The 22,319-nt window shown below is 51.0% G+C and overlaps 1 protein-coding gene across 1 annotated transcript; it reads left to right on the top strand.

The window, feature by feature from the left end:
- The first annotated feature begins 5,712 nt into the window (after nt 1-5,712).
- On the top strand, nt 5,713-11,294 carry Irx1 (iroquois homeobox 1). The gene is made up of 4 exons (XM_041632179.1): nt 5,713-6,226; nt 9,209-10,244; nt 10,523-10,595; nt 10,846-11,294. The coding sequence occupies exons 1-4, from the start codon at nt 5,951-5,953 to the stop codon at nt 10,901-10,903; spliced, it is 1,443 nt and encodes a 480-aa protein (XP_041488113.1). The 5' UTR covers nt 5,713-5,950; the 3' UTR covers nt 10,904-11,294.
- Nucleotides 11,295-22,319: the final 11,025 nt, after the last annotated feature.

Below are 22,319 nucleotides of genomic sequence, written 5' to 3'. Positions count from 1 at the left end.
TCATAACAAATGTAGAATACAAGTGAGTCCTCTCACAGCCAAGACTTGCGTGGGAGGGGGTGTGTGCACCACTAAGTACATGAAATGCTTACAGCATAAACTAGATTTACATGATAAAAAGTCAGGGGACTTTAATTCACAAAGGTCCCTGTGTACACAGCAGAAGAGAAACGGCCTTTGCACTGACCGAGTGATGCCACTCAACCCTTGGTAGTCCATCCCCCACGTCCCCAGATCACTCTGTCTGAGCCATTCAGGAACAGCTACAGACCCCGCGAATTAAAGATCAGACCTTCAACTGCAAAGTCCTCACAGCAAGTAACCAGAGGTCTTGCCTGGTGCTCGGCAAACAAGGTGGTCTGCCTTTTAAACAAATAATTCATTAGGTAATTAAATTCAAGCGAGATTACACTAATTAAATACACACTACTGCAGAATCATAATTTCGATGTGCCCGAGCCTGAGTTAGAGATGAACAATCTCTTATTCCAGAGAAGGGAAGAGAGAAAGAGAGAGAGAGAGCCTTAAAATAAGGAGGGAGAATGGATTTATACGCTCTTCACAGCCTTCATTTTGAGAGGAAAAGACATAAAGAGGTGGGGCTCTTGCCTAGAAATTTCAGCTAATGTTTTTAGCTTTGCTCAGGCTAGGATTAGTGGAATAGCCACCCCACTCACAACCCTCTCCAGCACACCCCGTGGGAGTCAACCACCACCCACCGCTAAAAGGCAGACGCAAATGGTGTATCTATTGGTCCTAAAGGAAAGGCCACCCTTGCTCAGGCTAGGATTAGTGGAATAGCCACCCCACTCACAACCCTCTCCAGCACACCCCGTGGGAGTCAACCACCACCCACCGCTAAAAGGCAGACGCAAATGGTGTATCTATTGGTCCTAAAGGAAAGGCCACCCTCGCTCATTGCTGGCCCAATGGATGACCACAGACCTGGAGGGGAATTAGAAGTCTCTTTGTCTAAGGGCCTGCGCTCTGGCCGCCTCCCTCTAATGACAGTCTGAGCCTCTGCAGCATCGTCATCCTCCCTGGCGCTCACAGGGCTCAGAAGTCCCACTGGCTTTGATCTGCGATCTCAGCTGCCGGGAGCTGACAGTCTTCTGCGTGGCAGTCCTGGTTTCATTTGTCAGACAAGCATTTGCTAGCTTAGGGGAGCAGGAAGCAACACCTGTACTGCAAGAATTTACATGGCCTTGCTCTGGGATGGGATTGATTTGGGACGGGTGAAATACAAACACAAACTAATTAAAAACGGCATAATGGAGCCCTACAGGAACACGACGGGAAAACAAATAAATACAAGCGCAGCTGGCACTACGATTGCGCTTCTGCCCCTGGGCGACCGTCGGGTGACATCAAATTATAAGCCCTGAAAACCTTCATTCACACCGTTGCTGTTGATGGTACTGCAGGCATAATGGGAGTGATCTGGTTAATTAAGGGGAAATTTATAAAATATTTACATGTGTGCACACGCATGCAATCCCCATCATCCGATTCCAGGACACCGATATCTTGTTACTCTGGAGAGATCCACTGAGGTCTAGTCCACTCCGCTACCCTTCGTCCCTTGCGATTTCCATGTCTGGATTTGCTGGCTCCTGAGAAGTGCTGTGCTCCAACCGTCCTCAACACAGGCAGCCTCGGCTGGGCTTGGTCCCGCAGGGCTTCCTCTCTGGGCAGGGAATGATCCCTTAGTCCTTTCTTTTGAAGTGTTTCCTCCTTTTGAAGGTTTCCACAAAGTCACTGGGGCAGACTGGGCTGCTTATTCCGCAGGACTGGCCACATGGCACCCGCCACAATCCCTGCAACTTCCAACCTACAGGGCGACTCGCCAGTGTGCTACTGCTGTGTGTGACTCCCTCGCGGTCATCAAAATCTCCAGCTCCGCATATGAACCCTTACTTGGTGCTGCAAGAGAAAGCAGGAGACCCCCGCTTGTGTGTGTGGCGGGAGGGGGGGCGGGGCTGGGCCATGAGGATATATGAGGGTTAAGTGTAGTGGTTGCGGCTACAACCGTCTTTGGGGTTCTTTGGGTTTGATTCACCTGGGACCAATAGATACTTGCCTTAGGATGGTGCTGCAGCCCGGACCCTGCTGGGGAAAGTTGCAAAGTCCTAAGGATACTTAACAAGAGCTGTAAACCAGCCTGAGTAAGTCAGGTGGAGGCTCCCTGCTGTCCAGGTGAGCCCAGTCCTTTATGGGAGACCCCTGCTGCTGCCCTCATCCCTAGAACTCAAAATGGTCACTTTGAATAACAGAACGTCTGTCACTTGCATCCTCAGCTCTTCTGCTCCCACAGCGAAGCCCACAAGCTGTTCCTAAATGCCTAGAACCCTGGCTTTGCCGCTCAGCATACCCTGGCAACCGGTGCCTGATGATTTTTGAAGAAACAAAATTGTAAACCAGAATGTTGTTAGCTTGATTAATCTCAATTCCAACTAAATAAATCCCTGGGGAAGGAAAAGAGAGAGGAAGCAGGGACTACTCACCAACAATGAAGCCCCGGGAAACAACACTAAAACCCAACTTTCTCTCCTTTAGAAAAGTGTCCCCACAGAACAAGGATTTCATTAAGCTGTAAGATCCACTTAAAAACCAACTTGACCCTAAGGTGACAGTGTGCCCTATTGCAGCCCCCTTACTCCCTCTTTCCCTAGAGTACCTTGCCTGCCTTGTCCACGGAGGCTCACTTCTTCCCCAGAAGGGTCAGCCCAAGAACAGTTGACCCAGCCATAAGTTCCAGTCCCCTGCTTTGTGTTTGTCTCAAGGCTCTGTGGCTTCCAGACCTGATCAGGGACTCCACCATGTTGTAGAGACTCCTGGGTCTGAATGTCGTCTGCTTGCTCTGCCTAACAGCTACAGGAATGACTCCCAGAAGGGACTCTTGCCAGAGCCTTCCATCATTATCATCGACTTAGGGAAGACTGCTTGGGGTTTCCTCAGGAAGAGGATATTCCTGATGAAGGGATCCATGGATTCTGGTGGGGTGAGCTGGTAAAGTTCAATGACCCCCACAGAAGCCTCCCCCCATCCTGTACTGCTCCATCCTGGGTCCAAGACACAGGGCAAGCAGATGTATCTGATCTGACTTGGACAATTGTTGAGTCCTCTAACAATGGCATTAAAATAAGACCCCTAGAGGATTTCTAGACCTGGAACACTTCTTCCAGCATGCCATAGATGCTATCAACTTCTCGGCCCTAATTTCTCCACTGTATGTCAAATTTGAGGGGAAAGGGACTTCTTAGCAACCAGAGACAGAAGCTTCTAGCTTCTGCTTGACATCCCATCCAGCTGTAAGGTCTGGGGATTTTATAACTCCTGTGTTTCCCCAGTTGCTGTCTGTACCTCTCTGTTGCTCCCTAGGACTAGGTGCAAGTTTCAGGGTGAGGGGCCAAAGAAAGAAAAGAGGTGCCACAGTCTCTTCTAGCACCTCCCGGAACTGACTTTAAGCACAGTGCCTTTCTTGTAGCCCCAGCTCTGGTCAACAGCCAGAATGCACAACAGTCACCTTGCCCATACCTCCCCAAATCAAGTCCACACCCTTACTGCTGCCACATCCTAAAGGGAAATTATCAGATGTGCCCGACTGGGTCCTCTTGAATTATCTTGTCAAGTTTCCACTCAGTTCTTGTCTTTGGTGCTGGTGACCTACAAAGAGCACAGAGAAGCAGCCCTGCTGTGCCAGTGTGGGGAGAGTGAGGACAAAGTACTTCCAGCTCCTTCAAAGCCCCTGGTGCTAGTGGCCCAAGACTGGCAAGTCAGGTGGGAAGGTGTGGTGAGCCCTCTGTCAGTGCTGGTAGGAAGATTTGTTTGGACTAACTTTCCCACCCCAGGCTCTGAGGTCACACCTCAGGTCTTATCTGACCTATATTTGCTTGTCATCTGAAATGTGACTCCGGGTTCACAGAGCCAGAACAATGGCCAGATCCTGTTGTCACCATGACTTCCCTGCAGGGTTGTGTTTGTGCTAGGAGTATGTGCAAGAGACAGATAGGATTCCAAGATTCTGCTTTGCAGGTGACTGATGAACTGGGAACCAGAAGGAAGTCAGGAGTTTTGCAAACTGGAGCCCTGGGCAGTCCCTCATGGTTCCCTCCAGTTCAGGTGGTAGTCTGAAGTATGTGGGGACAGATGGGGGTGGGGGGACCTAAACCAGAGCAGAGCAATGAAGCTCGATTTCCCAGTGGGTAATTAGTAACTACTTTAACCAGCTGTGTTGGGGCTGGTTCCAGGCAAGGCTCAGTGTCTGTTCTCAAGACCTGAAAGCAAGGCCTCTGTAATGTTGCAGAAGTTTGGGAATCCGGGTGAGAAGGTGGGCTTTAGCTGGCATCCAGGGTCAGCAGCAGCAGAAGCACAGTAGCAGGTTGGGGCCCATGTCCAGGCTTGCCTAGATAGCCCTGAATTCCCTAAGGCTGACCCTGAACCTGCAACTGAAGTTCCATCAGAATGATGTGACACACTGAGGTGTATGCCACCTCTAGACAGCATTGTGCAAACTGACTCTGAGAGTGAAGACAGGTATCTGGACCTTTTTTCGTTCTGCACTTTCAAGACCCATCTAGGAAACCCAGCACAGAAGCATCCTGATGTGGCCATCCCTCTTGCATGAGAGAGGAAGGCGCTTTCAAAGTCTGCACCTAGAACCTAAAGGCCAGGCCCCAGGCAGCCCATAACCGCTGCTTAGCTCCCAAATTCGTCTAGTTCTGATTCTTCCAGCGTCTGAGGTAGGAACTGGGCAGTGGGGACGAGAGGGGGAGTAATTAAGGCCAGGTTCCTGGTGGTTGTTCTGTCCCATGACTGGTCGAAGCTCCTCATGTACCTGAGCTCCAGACAAGTTTACTATATGCTCTGCATGCACACCTAGTGGACAAACGCGGGCGCCCAGACCAAGCAGGCTTCTCCAAAGCTGGGAGAGGGTAGTTGATGGCTGTGGGCAATATTCGCCAGTCCTTTTACCTTGAGAGGTCTGCCCCCTTTCTCCACTCCTTACCCCCTCCCTCTAGGATCCCTCCACATAGCGACTTCTCAGCTGGCTTTCCCATTTTCAAAGTTTTTTTTTTTCTTCTCCTATTTGGAGAAGCCTACAGAGCGCGGCCACATCCCGCTTCTCCAAGTGCTAGGAGGCCAGCCATTTCCAGAGGATCTGTTGAAAGGAAGTGGGGCCAAGGGGACGATCCACCCTGCATCCGAGGTGTCACACCAAGCGTTATTAATCCGAGCACTTCAGCCAAATATGTCCCACGGAGGTGCGGCAGAGCCAGCCATAGAGGAGAGGTTGCTAGCCTTAGACTGTCCCCTGGCCTCAGGCCTCTTTCCCTGCTGCCCCAGCTGCAGAAACGCAATCCCAGAGTTGCTTTTGTTAAAAGGGGGTGGGGGGGGCACAGATCTCAAATGCAAAACCGGGTATCAGACAGCTGTAAACCGGTGTCGACAGGTTGTCAAAAGCCGCGGGGGCTGGTTAGGAAGGGGCCTGAGGCCTCCCGACCCACACCAACAGCCCGGCCTGGCATACCCACCAGAGGAGGAGGTGGCCCCGCGGGCGCGGGGCACCACGTGCTCGCCGTGAGGGGCGGGAGCGGCCAGAGAGGGCGGGCTGGAGGCAGGGACGGGGCGGGAGGGGAGCCAGGGGCGGGGCCTGTGCTCAAGGGGATGCCAATCAAAGCATCAACTTCAAATTGTGTCTGAGAGCCCCGCCGCCGAGCGGAGGGCGGCCGCCGCAGTCGGCGCGCGATCTCGGATCCGGGCGCAGCCGGGAGCCGGGCGCCGCCAAATAGCCCAGGGCCCAGGAAGAGCGAACGGCCCCCGCCCCCGGGTCGGCCCGAGTGCGCCCGGCCGGCGGCCCGCAGTCCCCGCGCGCGTCCCTCCCGATTCCTAGCCGGTCTCCCCGTCCGCGCTGTTAGTATTGCCCTCCGTCGCCGCCGACCCCGCGGACATGTCCTTCCCGCAGTTGGGCTACCCGCAGTACCTAAGCGCCGCGGGCCCGGGCGCCTACGGTGGAGAGCGCCCTGGGGTGCTGGCTGCGGCCGCGGCTGCTGCGGCCGCCGCCTCGTCGGGCCGGCCAGGGACGGCGGAGCTGGGAGCGGGAGCGGGAGCCGCCGCAGTTACCTCAGTGTTGGGCATGTATGCCGCGGCGGGACCATACGCGGGCGCACCCAACTACAGCGCCTTCCTGCCCTATGCTGCGGACCTGAGCCTCTTCTCGCAGATGGTGAGTGCTCCCGCCTCCCGCGCGTCCTCCCAGCCCGCGCCGGTGGGAGATCACGGCGCTTGGGGACAGAGGGAGCCTCTGGGCCAGCGGGGAAACCGAGGACCCACAGGCAGTTTCTGGGAAAGAAGTGGGAAGGGTCCTGCAGAGGGGATCGGGCGGCGGAGGCCCTGTCCCCCGGGGCACCCAGGAGTGCCCAGAGGCCCAGGCAGTGACTCCCGCGGTCTTGGTAGGCTGAAGACCGGAGCTTGGAAAAGGGTTGCGCGCTAGTGGAGAAAGCCCCAGGAGCAGGCGGGAGAAGGTAGCAGGCACCGGAGGTCGGGGGCGAATTCTCCTGGCGCGGCCGGTGCGACAGGGCAGGCCCGCTGGGTTCCCGCAGCTAGGGCCGCTTTACCAGCAGAGCCCTGGCCAGGCGGCCGGATTCGCCCGGGCGCTGCTTGAGCTTTCCCTGGGGCCCAGATGACCTTACTTCTCTCTCTTTGGCAGAGCAGAGATAGTTGCCCTCGACTTTGCCAAAAGGAAGCGGTTAAACCTAGCGGAGTCGGTCAAAAACATCCTAACAAACAATAGACATCGGCAGAGCTGAGAGGTCTCTTAGAGGTCTGTGTAGGAATCATAGGGATCGGAGATTTAAGAAATACTAAGTTGACATAAATTCTGGCTTCCGTAACGGCATTTGCCTTTACTTTCGTAAGTTGCCAAAGTTTTCATTTCATTTGAACCGAAAGAAAAGAATTTCTCTTCCCGCGTTACATAAGGGAGAATTAAAGAAACAGTGTCCCAGGGCTTAAAATAAATGGTGCCCTCCAATCTCTGCTCCCAGTGGGTGTCAGATGGAGGAGGGGGATGTAAATTTAATTCTCCGCGGGAGCATTGGCTAGTCTATCCTTCCAAACGATCAATTTTCCTTGGTCTGACTGGAAGGTCGGACTGCTTAAACTTGAGGCCGCTGGCAAATTGCGAGGTGGGCGCGGGGTTTTCCAGAGGCGGTCCCTGCCGCCCTGCTATCTTCTGGATAGTGCGGTTTCCGGGAACCCCGAATTATCCCATCTCCGGAAAAACAGACCAGATCAGATCCCCTAAAAGGCTGGCCTCCAAGTGTGCAGAAACAACGGCGGGTGCGTTTTCCCCGCAACTTTTCTTGTAGTTTAGAGAGAAAGCCTGTTTCTCAGTGGTCAGGCCAGTCGCCTTTCTAATGCGCCCTAACCAGGAAGATTGGCCCCCATTTTGTTCGGACAGCCTGGATGCCCTGGGAGCGATGAGAGAGTTCCTTTCATTAAAAAAAAAAAAAAAAATCCCCGCAGAGACGATGCCAAAAATTCTCCTTTACGATGGCAACTAAAATACTTTTGAAAAGCGAGTAGTGTATTTTACAATGACGAAGCACAAACGAATTCGGGCCACAGAAGCCTTTTCCGCGTGGGCCTCGATCACTAAACTAATTAGTTGAGGAAATAAAGAATTATGCTTTTATAACTTTCTTAGGATTCTGACTTCTTCTTTGCTAACTTGGCAACTGGATCCTTTTTATTAAAAAAAGGAAGATGAAAAGTTTTTTTTTCTTTTTTGATGTGTGCGTGTGTGTGTGTGTGTGTACACGCACATGTGTATGTTTAACAGAAATTTTGAATACAGATGTGAGCCACTTGGAATCTTGCCTGTGTACATGTGGGGGCAAAGAGAGTCTGCTCCCATTGTGGTAAGGTGGGGAAGATCCACAGGAGGTCTCTGTTGTTGTTTAGTTTAGTTTTCTCTTTAAACTAAAGGGTAAATAAAATTTATCCCCTAAGGTGTTTGTGTTACCTCCAGGTCTCCTACCGGGTTCTTGGAGAGTGAGCCTAAACCCAAACCCTCAGTGGTGGCCTAGCTTTCCAATCTTTTATGATCTGGTATTTGGAACCCAAAAGATAAAATTGTGAGTGAGCGTCTGTCTGGGCAATTTATGGTAATAATGAGGCCTAATGAGGCTGTTAGAAAGATAAAATGTTATTTACCAAAAAACCTGATGGGATAATTTGACTTGCTGTGTTTTACTACTGATGATAAAAAGAATATTGATTGCAAATAAATCATGGCCTCTAAATGCCTCAAACTGTTTGTGTTTGCTAGGGCGCAGATCAAAGTCAAACTTAAGCGATAGATAAAGTAGCCGAGAAGAGGCCCAGGAAACTGAACCCGTTCCCTCGAGCTGCTGCAGCCTGTGACTCCAGGGCCTGCCGTTAATATTTTACAGGATAAGCTCTCCTTTTGTATTTTTTTTTAAAAAATGCGTTTTGCCACTGTTGCTGAGAATGATGAGCATTAAAATTTTAAAATTACCTGTCACCACTACAGACCTCTAAGTGCGAGTGAACCATTATACGCAGAATAATTTGGGAGGCGGAAGGAGGATTTACTTTCATTTTGGATTAGTACTCAGTTTTGACTGAAAAACGCCCTGGATGGTTCTTTTGATTGAGTCCTTCAGGGTGGGAAGGAGGGGCCCTGCTTTCTGGGTGCTTCACTTTGGAGAAACTGTTTCAGCAACCTTCATAAAAGGTTTCCCCCTCCAGCTAGTGTAAGCTGAACTTGGAAATCTGAATTTTGTGAAGGGTTAGTGTCTGCTACCCAGGTCCTGGGAGGACCCCTGGGAGGGGGCAGGGATTAGTTGTACTCTAAAATTCAAGGACTTCTTTAAGTTTTTCTAGAGTGAACAACAGCAGAAAAGCCCTGTTTAGTGGAGATTGAGCGCCAACAATCCAGTTTAAGACTCCGGCTTCCTTAGCTCTCCAAAGAGTGGTGTGTGTGTGTGTGTGTGTGTGTGTGTGTGTGTGTGTGTGTGTGTTTTCCTTTTTTGAGCCCGGTGAATCAGGTGCCCCAGAAGCCCCCAGGGTCCACAGAAGCGTGGATCTTCCTTTCCTAGCTGCTGAAACTCATTTCTCCTCTCTCTTCTCTCCCTCCATTTCCTCTCTCTCTCTCTTCTTTCTTGGTCTGTGGTTGCTTCAGGGCTCTCAGTATGAACTCAAGGACAACCCAGGGGTGCACCCAGCCACCTTCGCAGCCCACACAACGCCTGCTTATTATCCCTATGGCCAGTTCCAATATGGGGATCCCGGGCGACCTAAAAACGCCACCCGTGAGAGCACCAGCACGCTGAAAGCCTGGCTCAACGAGCACCGCAAGAACCCGTACCCCACCAAGGGAGAGAAGATCATGCTGGCCATCATCACCAAGATGACCCTCACACAGGTCTCCACCTGGTTCGCCAATGCGCGCCGCCGCCTCAAGAAGGAGAACAAGGTGACGTGGGGGGCGCGCAGCAAGGACCAGGAAGACGGCGCCCTCTTTGGCAGCGACACAGAGGGCGACCCGGAGAAGACCGAGGACGATGAGGAGATCGACCTGGAGAGCATTGACATCGACCAGATCGACGAGCGTGATGGCGACCAGAGCAATGAAGATGAGGAGGACAAGGCTGAAGTTCCTAGGGCACACGGAGCTCCTCCCTCCCTAGCTCGGGACCAGAGCTCACCCTTGTCGGCCGCGGAGGCACTCAAGTCCCAAGATTCGCCCTTGGGCCTGCCTAAGGAAGTCTCAGAGCCCGGCAGCACGCGCCTGCTGAGTCCTGGCGCCTCAGCGGTAGGCCTGCAGGGCGCGCCGAATAGCAAGCCCAAGATCTGGTCGCTGGCTGAGACAGCCACTAGCCCCGACGGCGTGCCCAAGGCATCTCCACCACCACCCTCCAGCCATCCTAGCTCGCACGGGCCTCCCAGCGGCGCGCCTCTGCAACACCCGGCCTTTCTGCCCAGCCACGGACTGTACACCTGCCACATAGGCAAGTTTTCCAACTGGACCAACGGCGCGTTCCTCGCACAGGGCTCGCTGCTGAACATGCGCTCCTTCCTGGGCGTTGGAGCGCCACAGGCCGCACCACACGGCCCACACCTGCCCGCACCACCACCTCCGCAGCCGCCTGTTCAGGTTGCCACTGGGGTGCTCCACGGTGACAAGGCCTCCGCCCGTAGCAGTCCTGCGCTTCCAGGTACCTAGCCAAAAGGTTGCATTCACTTGGTGTCAGACAAGGGATAGTGTCAGTGGTGGTGGGTAGGGGTGACTATTAATGCAAGTAGCAAGGCCTAGGTCTCTCTGAGGTGCAGACTTGTACCTATGTACGGGCTTGTCCCAGGGAGGGGTAGGGACAGACGTTGGTCGCATGAAATGAGCCTTAGCGAGGAATCTGGGCATAGGGGCCCTTCCAACCGGCTCACCCTACTACCTATACCCCTCTCTTAACCCTGCGCATCTTCTGTTCCCTCGCAGAGAGAGACCTAGTCCCCAGGTCGGATTCGCCCCCACAGCAGTTAAAGTCACCCTTCCAGCCTGTGCGCGACAAGTGAGTGCTTTTTGCTTTTTGCCCTGGGGCGGGATGGAGCAAAGCTGGGGGTGGCAGTGAGGGTTCTGTCCTATAGTCTTAACTGGAGTAATTGGATAGCACTATCCATCTAGCTTGGTCCAATTCTCAGGAGCGGGGAGTCTGATGGGCGGCGGTCTAGCTCCAGCCCCGCTCTGCTATGTCTACTTATTGCTGGTGTCTTGATATGTCTACTTATTGCTGGTGTCTTCTTGCTGTGTTTCTCATACAGCTCGCTGGCCCCGCAGGAGGGAACGCCTCGGATCCTTGCAGCCCTCCCGTCTGCTTGATTAAGGGTCGCCTTTTACTTTTGCGAGGGAGGGGAGGGGGGAGGGGTTGGGGGAGGGAGGAGACGAGGGAGGAATTAAGACAAATATTTCAGACTTGTGTAAGGGACAAACGTGACTGCGGCGTCAGCGATTCTCACGCATTGCTCTCTGCAGAAAGGGGCTCATCCTGCCTAAGCGCTCGAGGGGTGGGCAGTCTCTGCCTGCTGCTCGGGTTGATTATCCAATTCGGTAAATCCGCCCCCTCCACCCGTGTTTGTGTCTTCTTTTCATTGTTTCTTTTTTTCCCTCTCCCTTTCTGTATATAGCGTGATTTCAGATTGTAAATAGCGCGTCAGCGAACTTGTTTAAATCATATATTTTTGTCTAATAAACTAAATGAAATAATGCCCACGCTGCTGCAGCTGTTTGTCCCTGTGCTCATGCGTTTTGGGGGGAGGTAAGGGTGTGTGCTATCTTGAAATCCTGGGCAGAGCCCAGGGGCCCATGGTTATGCCAAAGCGGTTCCTTTGGGAGTAGGGCCTTGGAAGAGCGTTAACACCAAATAAACTACTGTGTCAGGGATATACAGTCCTTCCGTGGTGGTGGTGGTGGTTGAATTGGTTCATTTTGCTCCTAGGCCAATTTCTTGTTGGCAGTTTAATTCTTTGCCACGCTTAGACAAGCATTTATCTGAAGCAGCCTTTCTCAGAACGTAAGTGGGTTCAATTTTAGGCAGTTTACAAAAACGATGTTTTAAAGTGGATCAAAATGGGGAAAAATGAAGAGAATTCCCAATCATACTCCCAAAGGGGAGCTTCGGGCTCGAAATCAATTACTCACTAGTTGTGTGTGCAGTGCGTTTTGGCGGAGGGTCGTTTTCTGGGCAGAGGGATGACTTAATGGAGTATGAAATATTGCTCGCAATGTGTTTATTTACTTGGTTAAATGTAAAAGAGGAGAAAACGGAAGGCTCATTAAGATCCTCATAAAGGCGAGCGAGATGGTTTGCGGGTTCTGGCTTTCGGGGTTCCCTGCGCTTGTGATTCAAGATGCCGCAGTAGCTTCAGAGAAAGAGGCGCCAGCGCCAGGGCGGGCCGCGGGGCGGGGGCTGGGGAGGGAGGGCGGAGTTCTGGTGGGTTCCCGAAGCGCGCTCCTCTAAACCCGGGTGGGACGATCTGCGACCAACTGAAATCACGAATAAAGAGTTCCCTAGATGCCGGAATTGGGCTGGAGGAGGCTGGAAGCGACCGTAGCAACGATGTGGGGAGGAACTGGCATCCCGCGCGCTTTGAAAACCAGGGCTGAGAGTTAGGAGTCCAGCCACTCCAGCGTTGCGGCTTCCCGAGCTAGTCGCGCCCAGCACTCTCCAGCAGCGCGGGGAGGATTTGCCAACTCAGAGCAGGGACTTTTGGGACTCCGATGGTTGCGGGCTTCGTGACGAATGTGCAAGCAAACATTAGAACTGCCGAAGGGGGATGCAAACTGCGGAGGCGAAAGGGGGGGCGGTGGTGGTGATGAGCTGGTTTGGTCTGGAAAGTCGAAGTTGTGTAGCCCCTCCCCTGCTCGGGCTCAGCTCTTTCCAGCCGCTAGAGAGTTGCTCTTTCCCCAGGCTGCTGGGAAGAGTCTATGTGTGCACCGCTGGGCTGAGAAGGGGAAGACTTTCACCACTGCTCCTTGCTTGCCTTGAGAACCAGCAGGCATTTTCATGCGCTGCCACGGCCACATCGCACTCGGGGCATTTTCCCTTTTCTCCTCAATTCTTCCCACCTTTGCCCACCAGCTGGTTAAGGATTGGGCTTCTGGAACTTCAGGCTGGAGAGAGGCTCAGAGCCGCTGCCCAGGCAAGTGACTATACCGCACGTGCGTTCACGCATCAGTGCGCAGTGGATTCTGGGGTGACAGAGCAGCTGAGGAGCTGGGTAGCCAAGATAGGTGGACCTGGGTCCCATAGACGCCCTCTGCTAAGCTACTGGGAGCTCCTAGGTCTGAATGGACAAGCTCGAGGCGCCCTCTATGGTCCAAAAGCAGAATGGGGCCTTGACCCCTACTGGCAGTGTTTATAAGGCTCCTTGAAACCCTGGGACAGTTGGGCCTTGGAGCTCCCTGGGCAAGAGCATGGATTTGTAGTGACAAGGCTTAGTGCTTGTTCCTGGGATCAATCATGTGTGTGAGCGTGTGTGTGGTGTGTGTCTGGGGGGGCTGCCAGGCCACTGGCATTTAGAGGCAAAAGTGGGCCTTGGATTGTAAGCTGTGTGTTCAGTATCCTGACAGGATTTGCTGAGTCAAAAGTACCTTTTTACAGTCCTCCTTGCAGAGGCTGCATGGAGCCTCCTATCCCTGGACCCTTCACCCCAGAGGCTCTGGAATGGGGGCCCTGTGAAACTGCATCTCTAAAGAAACCTGACCAGCATGCCTTGTGTCTGGAGTGAGGAATGGGGTGCCCAGGCACACTTGCGTGCTGCTCAGAACTTCAAAACAGGCTTGGAGATCCGTTTTGGTGACTGCGGGAAGCAGTAGACTGACTCAGATGAACTCTGCCAGCACAGACAGGTAAGGTTCTTCATGTCCACACCTCCTATCTGACAGTTGCCTAAGCGCCTGCACACCGTCCTTTTAATTTTTTCCTCCGTAAGATATTTGTCATGTGCCCAAATGGCTGAACTAGCAGACTCCCAGCTGCCAGGATCCTAGCAGCACTGGAGTCCATCCCTCTAGAAGGTGAGACTGGGCGGTCTGGCTTCCCCCAAGAACCAGTCTTCTATTGTGGTGGTTCGGAACGGGTGGAACCCAGACATCTTTCTCTACTGTTGCTAAATGTATCCTTGTGAAGGAGCCTCAGGAGTTTCCCACCTTGGCTTCTAACATTAGAGCCCCAGAAGCTTCTGGGGAAGTTTTTGCCTGTGAGGACACTTCCACCTCACAACCCCAAGTACTGTCTCCAGAGGCAGCAATTGTGTGATAGGAAATGTGGCCACAGTGGCTAGGACTCCCCACAGTACTGGTGGTCTCTGCCTAGGGCATCCTCTCCTCCCTGAGGAGAGGCCATGCAGTGTTCTGGACAGACTCTTTGCTACTGAGCTTCTTTGGAAGTTTGCTGGAAAATGTGGACGGATGAGAAACAGCTCTAGACCAGGGCCTCAAGTTTGAGGGCTTAGGCTAGCCCTCCCAGCCAGGCTCCTGTGGAGTGGGCACCAGCACCCTTGGCTGACCTGATGGAACTTCTGCGGTCTCCCTGCTCCCACCCACCCCTCTTTCCTCTGATCCATTATATAAAAGCACATTTATCTCCCCGCAATATGGAGAATTCATATTCATATCTCCATTATAGCAGTCTGACACTGATTAATGTCATACGGGCCTCGGCTCGGAAGGGTGCCACCCGATGAATCATGCCCTGCCGAGTTTCACTTGTCCTGTGGTCCAGACGTGGGCAGAAAATGCTGAAGGAGAGAGAAAGAGAGGGAGGACAGGGCCAGACACAGCACCTGGGGGTGCCTTGGGTCTGACTTTGAGTCTGTCTCCCAGATCCTCCAAGTTTCAGGAGTAAAGCTCAGTGCAACCCCTGACCAATTCTCTCCCTTCCCTCGGGGTACAGAGAACCCGGAAGTGCTTCGTCTGATAGAGGGGCAAAGACACTGGCTTAGGAGTTCAGAGGCATATAGAACAGGAAATGTATTCCCACTGCAATTCGCCAACAGTTACTGCAAATGGAAAGGCTGAAGAGAGGGAAGGCAGAGATTTGACAAGGCGGAGTAGGGTCTAGAAAAGGACACTGCACAGTGGGGCAACCATGTCTTTGGAGAACGCCAGATGCAGGGATTTGCAAGGCCAGACCAATTTCTAGGCATCTTTGACTTTGGAACATGGTGGGAGGAGTCCGTCATGTTCCTGAGTCTCCCGAGTTGGACAGGGAGACTTTAGGTTACAGGATTCCAGGTTGGTGGGCAGTGAGGGGGAGCAAGGATGTGGAAGCTGTTCGAAGGACATGCGATATGAATCGGCCATAGTGTTGGCCATGAAAATAGTGACAGAGCCCGCTCAGTTGGAAGGATTTCTTAATGGCCTGTGGGTGAGCTAGGGTGTGAGATGCCCGGAATGAGAGAGCCCCACCTCCAAGGCTCTTGTAGCTTCTGCTCAAGGAAGGGTTCCGGGTTGAAGCTGGCGGTGAGTGTTCATTTGCAATCTCTTCTAGGACCCTGCAGTGATCCCAGGAGCCATTCAGCTGCTGTCTGAGCTTTGCAGACTCCAGCTTGCCCCCATGGAGCAGGCCTGCTCTAATTATGGCTCCAGAGCTAAAGCTGAAAGGCCTCCAAAGGTCACCCCATAGGGGCTGCTGGAGGCCTTTGTATCCTGGAGACTGGTGACCGCCTGGTGACTGGAGGCAGACCCCCTTTCCGCTAGAGAAGGTGGGACCTGCTCAGGGGGTCTGTAGGCCAAGTGATTCTGGGTCAGTCCAGCAAGCTCAGCTCCAGTCCTACCCTCTTAGGGGCTGTTGGAAACACTTTAGATTCAAATGAGCAATTTCTATAGCTATGGACTTTAAACCAAAGCAACAAATCTTAGCAGTCAGTCATTTTCATTGACGAGGGAAGCTTCGAAAGTCACCTGGCCACCACGGTGGAGCACCCTGTGCAGCCTCAAACCCTAAGGTTGTTTGAAGTGGAGTAGCCGAGAGAAGAGCAGCCCCCAGTCTGGAAGGACACACAGAGTGAGCTGTCTCCTCCTGGCACAAGGGTCTAAGTAGAGATGAATCCCACACAGGACTCTTGGGCGTCGGTCTGAAACTCGGTGCAGGAAGTCACTCTTTGGGCATGTCCAAGTACCTGCCCCCTCTTTTTTTCTTAAATAAGCCATTGATGGTTTTCTGAAAACTCCTGGGGTTTTATTGGTTCCCCAATCCTTTTCCCAGCTTTTTGAGTATATCGCTTGGATAAGGGGTTAGGCTGAAGAGAAGGCTGAGGCAGGGATAAACAAGCGAACATACCAGCTAAGGCCACTTCCTCTGCCTACCATGCCCAGGAGGCTTCTGGACCCACCACAGCAGAGTCCTACCCCAGGTTAAATCTCCTTAACAGAAGGCTTTTTATCTTGAATTCCTATTCCAAATTCATCTTCTCATTTCTTTCTTTCTCCTCGTCCCCTCCAATAGGGAAGAAAGTAGCCTGACCTCTCCCCTAGCTCTTCTCCAGTTGGCTCTTTGAGGGCCTAAGTGCTGGGGTCAGACTACGCAGTAGAAGACCAGACTGAGCTGGTCATTGTCAGTCTTGGAGTCTTTCTTGTGTCCTCCCGTTGGCTTGTTTGTTCGTTGTTGTGCTTGTTACTGACATTTAAGTGCATGCTTAATTGATGGTTCCTTGGAAAGCTCCAACAATGTCAGGAAATATTAAAAACGGCTGTGAGAGGGTGGGTAAGAGAAACGAAGAAGGTACGGGCTGCCCTGAATGTTAAAAAGATCTCACAATGAAGTGATTAACATTCTTATGAATAAAATTAATCACACATTAGCTCAGCAGTGCATACATCTGAAAGCCAAGTGCACTTCGGCAGCCCCTGGTTTGCACCCACGAACTTTGGGGGGCCTCTGGGGTTCACAGCAAGCCTGCAACCCTCATGGACTTGAGACTAATGGGGGGACATTAAATCAGTAATAGATGTCTAATTTTGAGGCATTGGCAAAGAAAACAATTAAAAATATAACCCTCCTGAAAGGAACGTTACAAAAGGAGCCATCGTTCTAAGGACGATCGTCTCTTTAAGAAAACCCCATTTGGCAGGCCATATCCAGTTTCAAATAGACACAGGCAGTCCTGAGAATTGGGGGGCCACAAAAGGCCTTTGAAGGTGAAATGGGGCCTGATGGCTGAGTCTAGGCCTCAAGGTCTGGCTAACCTGTTCTGGGGTCACTCTGATGGCAAAGTAGGAGAGATTGGTGGAGCAACTAGACCCCTGTCTTGTTAAAACCTCTGCTTGCTCCCAGATACTGAGGTGAGATTTCTCTCTAGCAGCCCCCTTCTGCTTGCTCTCTAATCGCTGGCCACCATGATTCTGGGATTACTCCAGCAGGCTGTACAAAGGGAGGCGAAGCCATCTGAAGTGTAGCTCGGTGTCTGCGGAGAGGCAGCTGCGTTGCCATTTCGTTGCTGCCCCTAGCTCACGTGTGCAGCAGAAGGTGAAATCAAAGCGGCCCGTCTCTCTCGGTTCCACACAGTATTTTTTACCGCTGTGGCGAATCTCTCCGAGCTCTGTGAACCAATAAAACAACGGCCCCTGTTTGAGTTGATATATTAATATTTACTGAGGATTTGCAAGGTCGGGGCTAAATGTCAGCAGATTGCTGGGGCAGTCCTGTGGGGAATAATTAAACACATCTCACAGCAGTTCAGCTTCCTAACATCTTTATTAATCTTTTTTCCCTTCCCTCCTGAAAGAGTACATTGAAATATTGCTTCTGCAACCTCAGAGAAGCCTCAGAATAACTTTAATAATAAAACACTGTGTTGGCGGTGTTTGCTCTCGACAGTTTCCCGAGCTCTTCCCTGGCAGATGTTCGGGAACGGGGAAGCTCTGATGTGTGAATTTATCACCAAGCTGTTGGGATTCTCACCTGTCTCACCATCAGATTTAGCTTGACCAATTTGCCAGGCATGATAATATTGTGTCTGTGATTTGATCCACGGACTGATGATACCGGTGTTTCTCGTTCTGCCACACTGGGTGACTGAGGGCTGTTTGCTCTCCAGGCCCGCCTACTTTAACACGATTATAGTGTGCACTTTAGTACAAGTTTGACAATTCTCTTTAATAAGCTTCGTAATTAGTGTTGGGGTACCTCATTACAAGTCATTGCCTGTAGCAGCGCTAGGCCAAACCCTCTTCTGACATCTGATTTATTTTGTATCAGGCGATTGGAGCTGTCTGGAGTTTTTGTTTATATAATGGGGTCCTGCATTAAGCCCCCAGTGTAAAAACACCACCAGGAAACTAATTACTTCTGTGTGGATGGATTCACCGCAGATGTGTCCTGTTGATCAGAATGGTGTGGTTTTGACTCTGGCTCCTGTGGTGACTTGTACAAAAGCTGAGAGGCTTGCTAACCTCCACTTGGAGTCAGCCTGGATTCAACTCAACAGGGGGTTGTGGAGGAAGTCACATTAAGTGAGTTCAAGTTTCTGGGGAGCATTGCTCCTTCCCCCTGCCCTCTTCAGATATCTGCATTGTTGGTTTATACTCCTGTGTGTTCATTTACTCCTGCTAAATGGGGGTGAGAGTCGGGGTTGGGGTAGGGTGGAGGGGTGGGCAGTGCCCCGAGCAGTGAGCAGTTGGGAGTCCCCATGACTTCTGGCTGAAATTTTATAGGCACAGCCTCTCAGACAACGTACCACCTCCTCCAAAATTTGACATTACAACCTCGGCAAGGATTTGCAAAGTAGGGCCTGCCCTAGTGTATGCTGGGACACAGGTTTAGGGGACAGCCCCTTGGTTGAGTGTGTTTCCATGTTGCTGGGCTCTGTGTGGTACCCTCTGAGCTGTTCACAAGGGAATCCTAAAACTCAGAGTTTTTCTTCTTGCCTCTTTCTTGAGCTACCCCACTCGTCTGGTTGTGAATTACTCCCACTTGGAACATTTAAGGATATTTTTGGGCTTTCCATCCCTGGGTTAGAGCTGTTACTTGCTTGTTCAGTTCTCAGCGTGGAGACTCCATGGTGGACCAGGATCTTGCTGCTCCCAGGTGTTAATGATTCCTTTGTTGGTTATCTCCTCCTGGGGAGATTCAGAGTGGCTGCTCTTGCAGCCCCATCTGAAGCTAGGCTGGTTTCTGTGCTCTTCCCAGTTTTGGTTTGAGTTTGCAAATATAATCTCAGGGAAATTGGCAGACAGCACTGCATTTATGAAAGGAGAGATTAACGGTGGCCATAGCGATAACAGGGAATTAGGCATGCTTAGCACCTGAGAAGTCAGAGACTAACTGTCTCCAAGGAAGCATCGGGCCTTTTGCACCAGTACCAAGAAGACCTGAAACTGTCAGTTCATCTGCGCAGAGTCTGTTGAAGTGGGGATTCTGAAAGGCCGATTGCTCACCAAATGAAGACACTGCCACTGCCAGCAGATGGAGGGTATTCCAGCTCTCAGGCCCAGCAAAAGAACATGGTGCACCTTGCCTGTCTGCAGGAGAGGTCTGCTGCACCTTGCCTGTCTGCAGGAGAGGCGGCTGCACCTTGCCTGTCTGCAGGAGAGGTCTGCTGCACCTTGCCTGTCTGCAGGAGAGGCCTGCTGCTTCTTGCCTGTCTGCAGGAGAGGCAAGCCCTTGGATGGCTGACTTCACACCTATGCACAGGGAGTCTACAGTTCAAGAGAGTTACTCAAATTGGGGTAGGGAGGAATCTGAGAGGAGACAGTGGTAGAGGGGAGGGAAGATGAAAGGAAGGGAGAGAGGAGAGGGAATAGGAGGCTGGCTCTGGACTTTCCACTCTGGGTGAATTGTAATCTTCGTATACCCTTCCACAGACACTTCTCATTGCCCCAGCTCCTGGAGAAGAGCTGGAGAGCCTCCGGAGACCTTCATCACAGGGTTCGTGCCTTCAGCCTCCTCTCCAGTTTCTGTTTGGGCAAGATTATGGTGGAGTCCAAGAATCTGCATCTTAGGTAGGGTCATGTTGACAGCTGTAGTGGCGCCAACCCAGAGGCTAGAATGCCAAACAGTTTCCGAGGTGCAGATAACCACTTCCTGTTGTGGAATTGGCTTGTGACACTTTTTAATCGATACTTGAACTAGAACTGGAAAGTTCTGAGCAAATTGATCTTGAATAGCGAAAATAATTTGTGGTAGTCAATAGTAGGATTCCCTGGAGCATGGTGCAGCACCTGTCTATAGTGATATTTTATTTGCGATTTAATAAATAAAGCTTGTCTGAAGATCAGAGTACAAAGCTAGCCATTCTAGTTAGCCATGCGGACCACGCAGTTGGGGCACACACCTTTAATCCCAGCAGTTCACACTAGTTAGCCAGAGAGGCCAGACAGTGGGGGCACACACCTTTGATCCCAGCAGTTCACACTAGAGGCCAGGCAGTGGTGGTGCACAGCTTTTAATACCAGCACTAGAGAGGAATATAAGACTGGAGGAGACAGGAGCTCAGGGTCTCAGGCTTCAATCAGTCTGCAGTCAGACTGATGACAGAATGTCCCAGTCTTGGTAAAGGTAAGAACTCTCTGGTGACTGACTGCTTTGCTTTTCTGATCTTCAGCTTGAACCCCGATACCTGTCTCTGGGTTTTTATTATTCAGGCTGCACCCATCCTCTTAGAGGCCATGCTAGTATTAGCAGACACATGGATGATTATATAAAACTGCAAATGATGAGAGATCATTATAAAATCTCTACTACATCCACAGTAAGCAGGACCATTTTTTTTTCAATGTCCCACAGCAAGGGAGGGATTATAAAACTCTGCCTTGTCTCCCAGCTCACGGTGGGATCTGGAAGGCATTGCAGGCAGTCACAGCTCAAGTAGCAGCTGCAGCTGCTCCGGGCTCTCTCATCTAAGGCTAGGTATGAACAAGTTTTCCCTCCATTTGCAGTTCGCTGAGTTCTTGTGCAATTAACTTTCACCTGTGTAATGTTTTCTTTCTGTCTCTTTAATATTTATGCAGCTCCTTATGTCCGAGTAACCAGAGTTGCCTAAGACTTAGCTAAAGGATGTGTGGAGGAGAGTCTCTCACTCAGTACACTGCCGATGGGAACTCAGTTATACAAGTGAGAAAAAGACTGGAAATAGCAGCCAGGAAACAAGATTGGATACCTTCTCACGGGCAAAACGTCTCTCAAGGATGAAGCCCATTGCAGCCAGATGCCCCCTCACCTTGCTTAGTCATCCACAATGGAAAGTAATGGTAGAAAAATAAGTGTGCGTGTGTGTGTGTGTGTGTGTGTGTGTGTGTGTGTGGTGTAGTGAACATGTGGAAACCAGAGATTGATGTCAGGCATCTTTCTCTGTTGTTTGTCACCTTATTTTTGTGACAGGACCTCTGACTGAACTTGAAGTCTCTATTTTTGTTTCAGCTGCACTGGCTGGCCTGACCAGCCAATGAGTGCCCTGTTTTCAGACCCCTACCATTGGGATTAGAGATGATTTTATTTCCTGATTTTATGTGGGCTGTTGAGATCTGAACTCAGGTCTTTTGGCATTAGCAAACACTTTACCCACACAGTCACTTTCTCAACCCTAAAAGAATTTCTCGAACAAGTTTGAAACCAGCTTAAACCATGGGACTGAAGTTGATTTTTTCCCCTGGGAAATATATCTTATTCCTAAGAAGAAAGGCTGGGGTGACAGGGAAATTTTAGTAAAAATTGTACCCAATCTCCTTGAGCATGAAATATTTGAAGGAAACAACAACAAACATCTTGATAAGATGTGCATACAACAATTACAGCGCATGGCTTTGGTTTACCTAAAAAAAAACTTCCAGTTGGAACCCCAAATATTTTCAGAAGTTTGAGGTACACCCATCTGTGATTTTGAGGGGTGGAATTCAACACGCATATCTCTGATATATTTACAATTATCAAAGTTCACTATTAATTTGGATGGCTTTTGGTGCTCAAGCACTCCTTTGAGACTCTTAAAATCATTCTGCAATCCCCCTTTAATACTGACAGCCAAGGGGGCATCTCTTCCAGGCTGTGCTACACTATGCAGTCTTTCATCCCCTTTGTCACCTTTTTTTTTTAAAGGAGTATGACATCTGTGAAAATGTGTGTTCACGTTGGAAGGAGAGTCAAGCGGCTCTTGGGGAAGATGGTCCCCATTCCCCATGGTGAGGGATGCAAAGAGTCTGTTTGTCTCATATCCTGTCTTTGGAGGAGTTTTGATGGGGAAACCACAGACGACAACTTCATTTGGGTGGGTTAAAGCCAGTGCCTTGAGCTGTAACCGTTCACACAGTAACTAGGTGAAGTCCATCGCCCAGTTGGAAACAAACAATGTCTACATAAAGATGCCCCCCATGGCTCATGCGGGCCCATATTCAGGCTGATTCCCTGGCCATGACTTGCCCATGCAGACTGCAGGTGTTACCATTGACCAGTCTTTCACTGAATGGTGAGCCCTGACTTTTATCAATCTTCTGAAGGTACATTTAACATGGCGGTCTGACAAGATGTGGTTCTTCTGTTATCAAGTGTAGAATGAATCTGTGTGGTTCTGACTGTACATTATTCCCATGATCCCTTGGGATTGGGCTCTCCAAATTGAAGTCAATTATTTCTTTAATTTTAATTCAAATATTTTTATTACCAATATTTGTTTTCTTAAGAATATTTTTATGTTCAAACAGGACAGGTTGGTATGTCACTAGCAAAATCATCTCCTCAGGACAAAGGCACTGGCTTTCTGTAGTCAAAAGCATTGTGTTGCTCTGTAAGATAGAATCCAGT

Source organism: Microtus oregoni, unplaced genomic scaffold, assembly GCF_018167655.1.
Source record: "Microtus oregoni isolate MIOR12 unplaced genomic scaffold, Mior012 000040F_ref0000088, whole genome shotgun sequence".
NCBI lineage: Eukaryota > Metazoa > Chordata > Mammalia > Rodentia > Cricetidae > Microtus > Microtus oregoni.
This window is presented reverse-complemented; position numbering and strand designations above follow the sequence as displayed.